Source organism: Protopterus annectens, chromosome 2.part0 (genome assembly GCF_019279795.1).
Source record: "Protopterus annectens isolate FY-2018-M chromosome 2.part0, PAN1.0, whole genome shotgun sequence".
Taxonomy (NCBI): Eukaryota; Metazoa; Chordata; order Ceratodontiformes; family Protopteridae; genus Protopterus; species Protopterus annectens.
Genome location: NC_056728.1, coordinates 50,920,064 through 50,935,297, shown reverse-complemented (window position 1 = coordinate 50,935,297; position 15,234 = coordinate 50,920,064). Strand labels below are relative to the sequence as shown.

At 40.6% G+C, this 15,234-nt stretch overlaps 1 protein-coding gene across 1 annotated transcript in view; it reads left to right on the top strand.

Annotated features, from left to right (window-relative positions):
• Positions 1–267: 267 nt before the first annotated feature.
• The window catches only part of CCNYL1 (cyclin Y like 1), a 1,025,424-nt gene continuing 1,010,457 nt past the window's right edge, over positions 268–15,234 (top strand). The window contains exon 1 of the mRNA XM_044060538.1: positions 268–469. Within this exon, the coding sequence (XP_043916473.1) occupies positions 268–469 (202 nt within the window). The remainder of the gene's footprint in view (positions 470–15,234) is intronic.

Sequence of the window (15,234 nt, the reverse complement as noted above, 5' to 3'; positions counted from 1 at the left end):
AAAGCCTTTACGGTAGACGGAAGGTTCGGAAATTGTTTATAGGCCTTAAAAGCCACGGATTTGAGTGGAGGCTGTGTATCTGGGTGACAGTGAGGGGAGAAGGGGGCTAAGGGATCGCTATTTGATGTAGCAGTTGGTGTTAAAGTTGAGTGGAAATTTTGTGTTAATGCGCGTGGGGCGGCTTTTTCTATGCGGGTAAGAACCGCTTGTCAGTCGGTGAAGGTTTGGTGGTGAGAGTGACCGTCCCCGACCTGGCATCTAGCCGGGATGGGCAACTCCTTAACCTGCTGCGTCTCTCCAGACGCGAGCCCAAAGGTGAACCGGGCTCGGGGAAGCCTCCAGCAGCAGCAGTTGAATCGACGGGACCGGGAGCAGCAACGTATTGATATATATCAGGTGGAGGCGGACCTAGTGGAGCCGGAGAGTGTCCCACACTTACAGCACATCAGTGACCGAGAGTTACCAGATGGTGAGTCCGACTCCAGAGAACTTTTGGGTGGTAGAATTTGTTTGTGAGTGCAGCTCTGTAGTTACTTTCGTTGATCTTTCTGTGCAGAGTTTGTAAAGCAAATATATGAAGTGAAAATGTTGGAACATGTAGACAATTTAAAAATATTATTAAGAAACGTACGTTTGTTTGGACTTCTGCATATAATATTGAAATGCTTTGGTTGCGAAATTGAGAAGTGGTTTGTGTGTGTGTGTGTTTTTTTTTTTTCCTGGGAGAGGATAGAGTAAATGCCGTATGTGTTCACATGGAAGCTTTTCACACCTCTCAAGTGTACCTCATTACAAGGAACGTACCTCATTTGAGGTCTTAAGTTAATGTACCTCACTGTTCCACATTGAAAGACTGTCACACGTTCAGTGTTGGGAGTTTTTTTTTTTTTTAAGCGAAATCCTTGGTAAATAAATTAATTCAGTAAAAGATCTTCTTTATAAGCAAAACCAGCGTATTTTAGCCATTCTATGGCCTTCCTAGTTGAAGTTGTTAGTAAGCCATTAGTATGTATTTCACATTTTGCCCATTTGCTCCACATTGTGAGGGCTAGTGTTCCTCATTTTGTTGATGAAAGGTTGAGAGCTATGAATCTCTTTCCATATGGATATCATGGTTGTAGGGCTAATGAGAAAGTGGACTTTGGAATGTGACACTTTATGTATACAACATGAGTGGAGGATTATGATGTGGAATGCAGAAAGTAAATTGCAGAGCCCTACGAAGCGCACTATTCAGCATGTACTAGCTAAATGGGCTGTGTGACTGCCTTATACAAGACGGACTTCCACTTGATAATTTGGACAGCCTTGATAATTAAAATAAACCGCAAGTATATTTTTCAGTGCAATGGTATGGTGGACGTAATGGGACTTATTAAGCTTTTTGTCAAAACTTTAAAAGGAGCAGGATTTAATGATTGCAAGCAGGAGGAACCTAAAGATAGTTGAGGATTGCATATGTTTACATATACAAATGATTGCCTTTTATGAAGATAACTGATCTGAAGTCCAGGAAAAAGTATACTTTTTGCATTGCAATACAGTAGGAAGTGCAAGTGATTTGTGCCCATGTGTACTACCATACTAAATGGCGGTTTATTCCCTAAAACTGATCTTAATTCTACCATTTTATTCATTTATTAGCAATACATTTTTAACTGTTTTGTATATTAAATCTCTTGGGTCCTGTCATAGGGTAATGATTGTTCTACAGTCCAAAGTGTTGGGTAATTTGTTGGCTTTGGGAAGGAGATGTTATCTTGTTGTTTTAAGATTTAATAAGGGTAAGTAGAAATAATAAGTGTAAGATATATTTTATGGCAAAAGCAAGTGATCAGGTGCAGTTTTAAACGGTGTAAACTTTTATTTCATTTGTACTAGGAAGGAAAACAAATGATTTTCATGGGAGAGGACAATGGACTCTCCACACCTCATATGCTTACTCTGCATTTTCCACCTACGTATATTCAGTAAAAAAAAACCTCTGAGGGCATTGCATATTGGGAGAAGGAAATTATTGGTTGTGACTGTCACTGCATACCTTGTTTGCCTTTGGCATTAAGTACTGTACTAATTTTTGTATTTATGTAAAATCTTGGCTGGATATAGGTGTGTAATGTGGTACCTTACGTTTCCAACAAAAACTGTGGTGAGAACTATAAAGAACATATTTGATAAATAGGGTTCTAAATACGGTACAGTTAAGAAGAAAACAATCATGCTGACAAAAAAGTTTCTGTACATTTGACAATTTCAGTGTTCACAATGCTTTCTCACAAATCGGGGGCTGAACATACATTTATAAAAAATGCAGGCTATTTCAAAGCTTTGCCCCTCTTCCTAGTATGATATAAACTATTGATAGGTGATCTCTCCCTCATATAAAGAGCCTCAGCAGCTCCTGTTGTGCTACATCTTCTGTACATTCTCAACTTCAGTGGTAGCATAAACACTCGCTCGAGATGTCTCTACAACATTACTTCAGTGGTAGCATAAACACTCGCTCGAGATGTCTCTACAACATAAGTAGGACATGGTGGGCGGGTAGTTGTGTGTCAGAGAATACCGTTTATTTGGAATAGTTTTCCTTTTCACATAAAACAAAGTACTCTTACTCCTTCAATACGTAATACCCTTGTACCTCATGGGTACTGGCAACATGCAAATGATGTGCCTTGGCTCTTGGTTATTTGTACTTTAAGGATAAGAGCTAAAAATTTCATGGGAATGTATGGCTAGTCTTACAAACATCTTTATGAATCAATAGCCTAGTAAGTACCTATGAATATCACATTCATCATAGCTCACTAGGTGTCGTAATACATTTTCTAAAAAAATGTAGTGTGGATAACAAGTTGTACACTTTGTCATTGTGTGGTGTGTTTTTTTTTTTCCTCACTACTGTTTTACTCAAAGTAGAGGATAAGCTAAGCCATTTCTAGGCATCTGATTGCCAATAGTACAGTGAACTTGTGCTGTTTTGATTTTTGGTTGGTGGGCTCATTTTAAATTGTCTTATATTTCTATGCTATTATAAGTTGTCTGCATTTGTGAGCCACAGCACATCACCCAGTGGCATTTAACATTTGCCCTGTATAGATGTAGATGCACAGAACCTTATCATTCCCTGTATGACCATTACCACATATTCCTAATGTTCAAAATAGTCAGTTGCATGACCAGCCACTGGTTTGCACATAGAGGTGTGATGCTTTTCGTGTGTTGACTTGTCTGTTTTAGACTCACTGCACTCCAGTAAACTGGTTTCAGCCCCATTGTCAGCACTCCCATTGTAGTTCACATTAGTAAACTTCTGGAATCATGGAGTTGCACTTTCCACTGTCTCTGTATCCAAGCTTTGCCCATCTTAATCATTTAACAAACCAGTATTTACCTAAAAGAATTTTCGGATAAGAAGACAACTTCTCATCATAAATAAACCAAATAAATCCCTTAGAGCTTTTACCAATACTCGGTAGCAAAAAAACTGGAGCTCTCTGTCTCTAACCACCAGAAATATTTCTAGCCTACCCACCTTTAATAAGACTTCACAAAATCATGGACGTGCTCCTGTGCCAATCCATGCTGAACCTACTCCCTATACTTCACTCGCCTCCCTTCAGCCTAAGTCCCACCTCACAATCCTCTCCAACCTCCTAGTCTGCTCCATTCTTCTGCAGACCTTTCCTCTACCTCTCTTTCTTTCCTACTCGCCTAAGCTACCTGAAGACGCCCATATTTGCTCTGTTCTTATCTTTTTTTCCCATCCTTCTTGCTTGTGTGACAATATGAACACCATTTCTCAAACTAAGACATCGTTTTCCCCTCACTGTCTTAAATCCATGTAATCTCTAATATCTATTTTAAATACATTAGAAATGTTTTGGGCAGCATTTATCGTGTACTGATCTGTGTAACAAATGTGACTTGAGTTTTTCCTCACATTTTCTCCAGCTTGTTTTTTTGTTTCACTGTACTATGAAACATCCTTTTTTTTTTTTAACATTTTCTCACTCCTGTGTTTTGTAGTGTAACATCATGCTTTGTGATTTAAAACCTCTGTAGTTGACTTTTTGAAAGAATGTGAACTTGGAGTTTTTCTCCCCAGGTCTCCCCTGAAAATGAGCACTTTCTGGGCCAGTCTGACTTTCCCGGTAAACAAATGTCAAATTAAATTATGAGTTATTGTAATGTAACCTAACTGCTTTTACATAAATAGGCAGTGGATAAAAGCATGCTTAGAGATTTACCCAAGCTTTGCTCCAGTATAATCTTGTGTCTTTTAATTAAGATGATCTACCCAGCTGTTGCACTCCAGTGTATTTGTTTGGATTGCTGCTATTGGGTATACAGATGATGATGATTATTGTTCCCGCTCTGTCTGTTAACCCTTAAGTAGTTTTCAAGAGCATCAGTTTTTCAGTTAACATACAGTGCTTATTGTCCATGGTTAAGAGAGATTTGCACACTTTTTTTTTTTCTTAACCTGCAAACTGAACTTTCTCTGATGCATTTTACCAGGTACAGTGACACTGCTCAAGCCCCTCCCAGATTGACATCACTGGTAATATCAGGCAAGGCTCCAAAGCAGGGTCACAAGTTATTTCGGCTCCAGAGGGCATTAGAGTGAGAAGTCACAAAGAAGTGCCTTAAGTAAGGGTTTAGCTGGGTACTTTCTGGGTTAGTGTACAGAAATGTCACTGTTGTTGGTATCTCCTGCATTAGAATGAGCGCAGTTGCCCCCTTTCAACCCATTTTATGAAAATTGAGATCTCAGGAATACATTGCATACTGGCTTCCCTTACTACTGGAGCCTTTTTTTTCCCTTTTACTCTAGCTCCACTCCTGTTTGTTTCCCAGTTGTACATTGACTTAGTATTGAGTTTTGGCTACAGCATGTCCCCTGTCTGCTACATACATCTCACACCTAATTCTCTGTCTACGTTCCCTATCTGTGCTGGCTTAGTTATATTTCCTTTAAGAGATACAAGAGGTTGGTGACTGGCTGCTTAACTGCTGAGGAAAAAAAGCATCCAGTGTTTTTTAACTAATAAGTAGCTGTTTTACTTGCTCTGCACTTCTGTTATTTCTGTTGTGTGCTGCTATTTTGTAACCGTTTTATTAATGATAGTTATTGTTGCTGTGTGCTGCTATTTTGTTACTGAATTTTTATCCGTCGTTTTTAGGTAGTGTAGATTGGGTCCAGACATTGCTGAATCTAGTCTGTTTAAGCATTTTGAGCACTAAAGCAGCTTTCCCCCACAAAAGAGGGCACCCCCTGCACCCTTATGAGGGAAGAGTGCAGCTAAGGTCCCACTGGAGTGGTGATTTTTGGCCCAGGGCCCAGTCTCGTGTGCTGTAATTGGCTAGAAGGTTTAAAACCTGCTTAATTTCGTTACTACAAAGTCTCTGTTTGTGCAGCACAGTGCAACATGGGGGGTATCCACTGATGGTTATAGACACAGACTTGTTGAAAGGTTATTTTCCTCTAGTCAGCTGTTTGTATTCCATCTCGGACTCCTGCTGCTCTGCGCACTAGAATTTGTGCACTGCTGCCCAGATATCTGCGCACTAGAATTTGTGCACTGCTGTCCAGATAGCAACTTAGCTGCACCTTCTGTGGCACTACCACAAGTCTTGATCCCCTAGCCTTCCACAACATAGGTCTTTTTTTTTTTTTTTTTACTAGTTCGCCAGCTACACCAAAGTCTTCAAACCCATTGCCATTGCTGGTCACAGCATTCCACCTGTCATTATGGATGGACATTTTTCCACCTTTTCCCCAGCCACCTTGATGGACATGGGCATCCTGAGGCAATGTAGCAATTGCCTCATGTACATTGACAACCCATTACTCTAAGTCATACAAACCTAGTCTATGAGAAATGCATTTATATTATGGATTTGAAATGTGGGTTCTCTCATGCATGAAACAGTTGAACCAACAGTAAACAAGTTGTTGGCTCACACATGTAATCTCTTGCACAAACCATGCGTCCAACACCAAAACTCACATATGCAGAGGTACTTGCCAGAAACTTACCTAAAGGGTAGCAACCTCCCAAACGTAATAGTGCTTCAGAGTACCCAATACACACACACTCAATTGTCTCACTAATGAGCTCTTATAGCAAAACACATCAAAACCTGATGTTTTAGTCATAGGTGACTCCATAGTGAAACACAGATGCCCCTCTTACCAGACTGGATAAGGAGAAGGTCACCATTAGCTGTTTGGTGCCAGGGTCTGCCAAATCACTCGCACTCAAGTCTCTCAACAAAAGGAACTGCTATGAATTTGTGATAGTCCATGTTGGCGTAAACGACTGGAGATGTACCTCAATGGACTGTATATGAAGAAAGACATGACTGAGCTCTCTGAATGTGTCCTTCAGGTGGGGTGGGCATGTCCCTAGCCTTCAGCAGCATTCTGCCTTCACCCAGGATGATGCCACAATACAGACAAGGAATGATTGACTTCAGCAATTGGCTTACTTTCTGGTGTCAGTCCAAGGGGATCTAGTACCGGTCGGCCTCTGATATGGTAGATAGGCCATGCTGCTTTGCCAGAGGTGGTCTACACCTGTCGCTTCTTGGCTTTCAGTTACTGGCTAAGGCACTTTCCTCCCCCATAGTGCCTTTTTAGGCAATGTCAAAAGAACAAAACTCCTGATGTAAACATCTCCTTGAAAGACTACCTCAAAGTGATGCTGCTAAATGCTAGGAGTTTGAATATGAAACTGCACTCACTAGAAGCACTCCGCACTCTGGAAGATGCAGATGTTTGTGCAGTCACAGAGACTTGGTTCAAAGCCGTGGAGAGAACCCCAACTGTACCTGGTTGCAATGCCTTCCATGCATTCAAACCACAAAATGATTGTACTGGAGAAACACATAAAAAAGCAAGTGGAGCCACTGAATTCTTCCTAGAAACTGTTTTAATTCCACTAGTTAAGTGCTTTTGGCCAGAATCAATGAAAATTTATTTGCATTTGTCATAATAAGCTTTTTTTTTTTCTTGGACAACTCTGTAATTAACTCCATTATTTAAACCCGGTGCTTTGCAAGCATCCAACAAAATTTGCCATTTTAACTCCCTATAATCAAGCTTCCCTATCCCCATTAAAATCACTGGGGAACATCATCAGTTACTGCAAAATATATTTTCTGAGCATCTTAGTGTGCTTAAAAGTGCATTATCTGAATTACTCCTTTTTATGGAGTTCATTAGAAAGCTGTTTTAAGATGAAAAGCTTGTGACAAATGCAAATTTGTAACAGTTCGTAGTTTTATGTTTAGAAATATATGTAGATATAAATAAGTTATATGAAATGTTTTTTGTTTTCCTGAAGTTAGAAGTGTTTAACCAATCAAATACTAATTTATATGGTTTTGAATGAATTGTATAATGATGGTTAGTTTGCTTGTTCTGATGAAGGCCATTGTTTCTGGCCAAAAGCGCTTAACTAGTGGAATTAAAACCATTTCTAGGAAGGAATCCGTGGCTCCACTTGCTTGTGTTTCTCCAGTTTATAGGTTCAGTTGCACAATTGAGACTTTTGGTACATTTTTTGGATTATTTACAATGAATGTGTGAGAACCACATTTGGAGGAGTGCAATTTTCATCAAAGATAAATACACCTCCAGGCTGGTTAAACAGAATGACTCCCTAGATAATCCAGGTGCAAATTAACTGTGGGTAATATCCCCCTTCAAGTTATTGTTGGCCATAGGGGCTCCCTCTATGAACCATGATGCCTACAGTGTCTACTTGGACCTAATTGAGTCACTCACAATAAAGCCAAACATGCTGATCATCGGTGACTTCAACCATCTGTCCATAGTACACATGTAGTTTTCCCAGTCTAACATGCTCACCCTAAGGTTCCTGGACTTGTTGGCACAAATGCCCTGGAACGGATAGTTTGTACCCCCATAAGGTATACAAACATTCTAGACCTGGTACTCGCCAACATGGAAGATTGTTGTACCACAACAAGTGTATGACCCTCCCTGGTAAAGCCCGATCAGAAATCAGTCTCTTTCGAAGTAATGGTAACCTTTGACCCCCTCACAAGAAATGAGGCTAAATAAAATTCTCCAGTGCCAATTATAGCCTCCTAAGAGACAGAATAAACTGCTTCAAAGCTCCTTCCCCCACTGATAACATTGACACCGATACGGAGGCTTACACTGGTACCCTGTATGAGCACCTGTGCAAATGTATAGACTCAGCCTCCCTGAAAGGATCAAAGCAAGATCCTCAAGGAAGAACAAGCTACCCTGGTTGACATCCAGTAAAGCAGGTTGTCTAAAGTAAGCTTCAAAACTAAATTATCTGTAACTAAGGATAACCATAAGGCATTCTTCAGCTGCATCCGTAACTTTAAAGGGAAGGCCCAGATTTGTGTGGGACTAGTAGTGGATGGCACCACACATACAGAACCTGAGGGAATAGCCAGCCTGATAGCGGACAGGTTCAGTGAAATATTCACCCTGTCCCCACCATATATGTACCCCAAAACATACCTAGCACTTGTTCTCCACCTAGTATCTCCTAACAGCAGATTATAACCACTCTAAGGACAAATACATAGCCTCTTTGGGGCCCGATATCCCAAGATGCATTCAGTCACAGCTTAAGAACTGTTTTTGTCCCAGTTGAATGGAGAACAGCAACTGTCATCCCCCTGCATAAAGGTGGCGCATCTACCTACCCTGAGAACTACAGACTCGTAAGCCTCAACAAAGAAATAGGTAACTTTCAAATGTTTGACCCAATACAGTTTGGGTATGTCAAAGGCAGATCATGCCTGTTGAAACTTGGTGGACTTTGAACATTTCAGTCTCCAAAGCCCTGGATAAAGACATCTGTGCATATGGCTTATCTAGACTTGGCCAAAGCCTTTGACACACTTCCCCCACTCTGGCATAATCAAAAAACTATCCCAGTTGGGGATCAACGCATATTGTACAGGCTGGTTTACAAAGTCCATTGAACATGTGGGAGAAACAGACAAATGTAGATTTTGTAAAACCGTATTGGAAACAGTTGCACACCTCATTGCTGGTTGTGGCATACTACTGGCAGAAGGAGTGTATACTGAAGGACATGATATTGTGGCAAAACTGCTGCACTGGGGATTGTGCAAACATTATGGTATTGAAGTGGCTGAAAAAACACTGGAAATGTGAGCCACAAAACATCCTACAAAATGGTTTACATCACATGGGATCACCCATTACCGATTTTGTATTAACTTCTTTGCACGAGGTTAGCCATGAGTAAGAACTATTTATATGCGTACACACACACACACACACACACACACACACACACACACACACACACACACTGCACTGGTTAACGGGAAAAACAGTGCTCTTACTTGAGAGTGACCCTGCAAGCTACCCTAAAAATTTTATAGACCAATAACTTGTCTTACAACAACATATAAACTATACACAGGAATTGACACCGACAAAGTTTATAGTAGTTTAGAAGAAAATTCAATTATGGCAGTAGAACAAAAAGGCAATAAAAGACAGTCATGTGGAACAAAGGATCATTTGTTAGAATCTTCCCCTTCTTACAGTTCTCCACTATAAGTATGACATGGATTGACTACAAAAAAGCATTTGATAGTATTCCACATTCCTGGATAAAAGTGCTTAAAATGCATAAGATGCACCTTACGCTGTAACCATGAAACAGTGGCAGACTACTTTGCAATTAAGCCATGATAACGGACAGATTATTATCGGAGGGATAAAAATCCAAAGGGGGATATTCCAGGGTGACTGTCACCATTGCTATTCTGCCTTGCCATTAATCCATTTACTTAGCTTAGGCCATGGCTACAATTTGGCTTCTAGAAAACAACAAAGTCGACTTCTCATCTTCTCTTTGTCAATGATCTAAACCTGTATAGCTCATCAGAGGAACTGAAAGCACAGCTGCAGGTTGTCAAAACTTTTTCAGATGATATTAGAATGTCATTTGGTCTTGATAAATGTGCAAAAGCAACTTTTTAAAAAAAGGAAAACTGCAGCACCAGGAAAACATCAGTTTGGGACAAGAATGTGATATAAAAGAACTCTAGCAAGAGGGAGTGTATAAATACTTGGGAATTGATGAAGGGTCTGCAATAAAACATGAACAAATGCAAATAAAGCTCAGTAAGGAATACTTTAGAAGACTTTAAATTAATCCTGAAAGTAGCATTGACGTCTAGGAACAAGATCCAAGCCATAAATCTGTTTGCTCTTCCTGTCCTAACTTAGTGTTGGAGTGATTGACTGCCCCAAAAAGTGTTGGATAGATTGGATATTAAAACAGGAAGGATGCTTCATGCTCACTAAATGATTTATAATAATCTGTGTATACCAAGATTATATATTCCCTGTTCTGAAGGAGGGATGGGCCTCCTTTTGAAATTGATTACATGTATAGATCTGCAATCGTGGGACTTCACGCACATCTACTGACCTCACAAGATCCAAATGTAGTGAAAGTTTTGAAACATGAGGGGAATAAATCTAAGGTGACATCTCTGCTTAATTTAGCAGAAGCATACTGACGTCAAGCAGGAATGGAAATCAGTCCAGAAGTAGATTTAAAAACCATGTATCAAGTGAATGTGCTAAAAAAACAAGAGAGAGAATATAAGGTGAAGGACTAGATGAGAAGGCAAGAAATGTGGAAAAAACATAGTTGCAAGTATAGAAAACTTTTGGAAGAACCTCATGTTGATCAAGAACGAATGCATGAATGGTTAAGGAGAGGTGAATTCACATTTGGAAATGAAAGGTTTTTTATTGGCAGCCTAGGATAGTGGGCTACGTACATGCTGGTTTACAAAGTCCATTGAACATGTGGGAGAAGTAGACATGTAGGTTTTGTAAAACCAAATTGGAAATGGTCACACCTGGTTGCGACGCACTAATGGCAAAGAGGCTATATACCGAAAGGCATAATAATGTGGCGAGACTGTTTACACTGGAGATTTGTGCAAACATTATGGTATCGAAGAATGCTGGAAATGTGAGCCACAAAGAATCCTAGAAAATTGATCAAGTTTATATCGTATGGGATGACCCAATACCAACAGTTCAAAAGATAGATGCTAGAAAACCGGATATAGTGGTCCAAGAAAAGAAGATAAAAGTATCCTTGATCGTTAAAATCACAACACCCAGTGACTATAGTGTCTTGTGTACAGAGAGACAGTGTCATAAAATACCTTTTATCTCCAGGCAGAAACGAGAGCCATGTGGAAGAAAGGTACCCAGACAGTTCCAATAGTAGTAGGAGCAACTGTCCTTATGAAAATTTACAATCGTATTTAGATATGTTAACAATTCCTGTAACACCATATGAATTGCAGAAAGAGTCCTCACTGGGCACATTGTGGGTGCTGCGAAGAGCACTTTTGGCTAACGTCGGAGAGTGAAACAATACTAATTTCATGAACTTTAATTGTACTTTGACTTAGGAATAGTGTCCTTTCCCATCATGGTATTAGAAACCCAAATGACTTGGAGAAAAAAAAAAAAGTATCAAAAGATAGATGCAAGAAAACTAGATGTAGTGGCCCAGAAGTAGAAGGCAAGAAAACTAGATGTAGTGGCCCAGAAGTAGAAGGCAGAAGTGACAGTGCTCATAGAAATTGCCATATCCAGGGACTACAGTGTCTTGCATAGAGAGACACAGTCAGCAAATATCAGGATATGCAGGCAGAAATGAGAACAAAGATACTCACAGTTCCAATAGTAGTAGGAGCAATGGGTCTTTGGGGGGGGGGGGGCTGCAATCATATTTAGATATGTTACTAGTACATGTAACACCGTACGAATTGTAGGAGTCATTACTGGGCACATTAGCACTTTTGACATCAAAGACTGAAGCAATACTAATTTCGTGAACTTTAATTGTACTCTGACTTGGGGAATGAGATCCATTCCCGTCATGGTATTAGAAACTCGAAAGATTTGGGAAAAATTTAAATTGGGGATCAACACATACATAGTCAGGTAGGTTGCAAACTGGCTCACCAGCAGAACTCCTACAGTTAAAGTTGGGGACTCTACCAGCAGACTCATTTACCAGTGGTGTTCCCCAGGGTTTGGTGCTGGGCCCTCTGTTTGGAATCTACTTCTCAGAAGTCCGGGCAAGAACAAAATATCTGTGGCTGACAAAGTTTGCTGAAAACTGCAAAGTAGGTGCAGTCATCGAATCCCCACATGATGTCAACATACTTAGTGGTATACGCAAGCTAACGATTGGTGCCAAATTCGTGGGATTAATACTTTTTTGCATTAAGTTCATCATCCCTCTCAGCAAGGGTGATGTCCCTGCAGATTACCACATAAATAATAACCCCATCCTAAGCTTCGAGTCTGTGGTGAGAGACTTGGCAACACAGGTTGACTGAGACCTCACCTTTGACCACCATGTGTCTACAGTGGTAAGGAAGGCCTTCTCCTTTGCTTGTCTCATAAGTGATTGCTTTATGGTTGGATCTTACAAAGGAGGATGACACTAAGGGTGCTACAGTGGTTACTCATGTTGGTTAGTACCAGGTTCAGGATATTTCGACCTCTTGTGGTGTCTACCAGCTGATCTATTGCATTGGGATTGACCAAGTCGAGGAATCTCTGGGCACTCCTGTTTGAGCTAGAATAGGTCTTCCACTCTGTGGTTGGATAGTTAGTCGCCCAGGATCAGGGTAGAGGTTTGAATCTTGATGGATTCATGTAAGTCCAGATAGGTAGAATGGGCCTCCTGAGTCATGTTTGGGGGGTCACTAGCTGTGATTTTAGATGTTTTGTTAATAGTTCACTGCACCTGGAGTGTCCCCTGTGCGTCATACTGTTTGTCCAGCCTACAGATGTCTAGATCTTTGATAAATATTGAAACTCCACCTCCTTTGGCTTTGTAGCCCTCTGTTTGGAGTCTGAAAGTATGGTTGGACAAGTAACCTGGTAAGGCTGGGGTGCTCTCTTTGCAGCTTTGAACCAGGTTTCAGTGACTGCACAAATGTCAGCATCTTCCATGACGAGGAATGCTTGCAGTGAGTGCAGTTTCATGTTAAGACTTCTAGCGTTAAGCAGCATGACCTTTAAATTTCGTTAAGAATTTTTCACATTGGTAATTTTGTCCTCATAACTTTGCCTAAAAAAGGCACTACGGGGGAGGCAAGAGCCTTTGCCAGAAGCATGAAGCCAAAGGGAGACAGATGAAGGCCATCTCTGGCAAAGCATCGTGGTCTGCCAGTCATGTTCTCCCAGGTTGTCCGGTACTGGATCCCCTTGGAATAACACCAAAAACTAAGCTAATTGTTGGTCAGTCATTTTCTGTTTATACTGAGGCATCAGTTTGGGTGATGGTAGGATGCTGCTTAAGGCTAGGGACATACTTGACTGGGAAACACATTCAGCGACCTCAATCATGTCTCTCTTCATATAGTCCAGAGAGGTTGAGTCATTCACACTGACGTGGACTATGGCAGAGTCATAAGAGTACCTGTTGAGAGACTTGAGTGTGTGAGTGATATGGCGGATTCTAACACCTAACGTTCAACTTACTGTGACTTTCCCATTGTCTTGCCTGATGAGAGGCACACATCTGTGTGTCTCACGATAGGGTCTCCTTTAACTAGTATGTTGGGGTTTATGGCTGAACCTTGGAGGCTGTGAGACACTGGCATGTGTACTAATGTGTGGTGCTTGGTGCGGTAGGTTGTGGTTTGTGTGTGTGCTTTTGCCTCTGAGGTCTCTTGTTTAGGTATGTTTTTGTTGAGAACCTCCACATATGTAGGAATGTACTGTTTGGGTGTGGGTGGTGGTAGGGTTATGGTGCTTCTGGTGTTTGGGCAGACAACCTTCTCAGTGCCAGATGTACTGGCTTGTGATTTGAGATGGCAAGGATTCTACGTTCATAATGTAATTGCATCTATCACATATATTGTGTTCCTAGGTAGTAGAAGAAGAGTTGTCCGTGTACATGAGGCAGTTGCTGCACTCTCAGGATGCCCATATCAACAAGACTAGGAGAAACCACAGGAAATTGTCCGTCCATGGTTGTCAGAATCTGTGGAAGAGAGGTAAAGGATGGTAGAGTGGGTATTATCCAAATAGAGTAGGGCCGGATAAAATTACAGTAGCTGCAAGGGAGGGTGTCAGTTGCATATGAGTGCTGGTAAGGGAAAAAATGCAACTGAAATACCTCACAATGGGTTAAAACAGTGCAGCAGCAGTACACAATGAGCAAACAAAAGCAAAACCCTGCAAACAGAAAAGATAGAATAATCTAGAAGCTTGAATTATTACCCAATCCTGCTAGCCCCTACTTTTTCAACCAATCACTCGTGCTAAAGAAGGTCAGGCAACCCTGTTACTCTCACTAACAGTGAAGACAAGACACTCTTAAATAGAGCACTCGCAAACCAAGTACAGCTCTCGGTATGAAAAAGCTGTTTACGGTTAAGTAATTCAACAAAAATGCAATTACAGTAATGGAACACTATAGCAATGAAAATACAGTTAAAACAGTATAAAACTGTACAGAAATGCAGTGAAACTGTAAAAATGCTTTATAACAGTGCAGAATTTAGTAGATTAGCTGTATGGCACAACTAGAAGCATTAAGAAGTGCAATTCAATTAAATGTAAGAACTTATTCTGTTATTGGAGCCTTGGGGATTTTCTGCTTTGATACAGTGACGAATCACCAATCCTCAGCTTTATATCCATAGAAATACCACCCACTAACCAAACCTACTACTCACCAACTTAAAGCAACCTGAAAATATTCTAAATTCACTAGACTGCATCAGTGCATTGAAAGCCTTAACTAGTCTGTTCTAAAAACTGTCCCACTCGGCAAGATAGTCAATACCTTATTCTTAAAACGCTGTAAACTACCATGCCCCACTCTGCAAAAACTTATTGAAAGTTAACCTTGCAATATAGCTCACTACACAATGTTGGAAGGTATGGCTTAAACTTAAAATCTCCCTATAACCGGCAAGATAGTCAATACCTTATTCTTAAAACGCTGTAAATTACCATGCCCCACTCTGCAAAAACTTATTGAAAGTTAACCTTGCAATATAGCTCACTACACAATGTTGGAAGGTATGGCTTAAACTTAAAATCTCCCTATAACCTGCGAATCTAAAGATTTGCACAATCTCAGTTGAAAACAAAACCGTATTATAGCCATCTGCAAC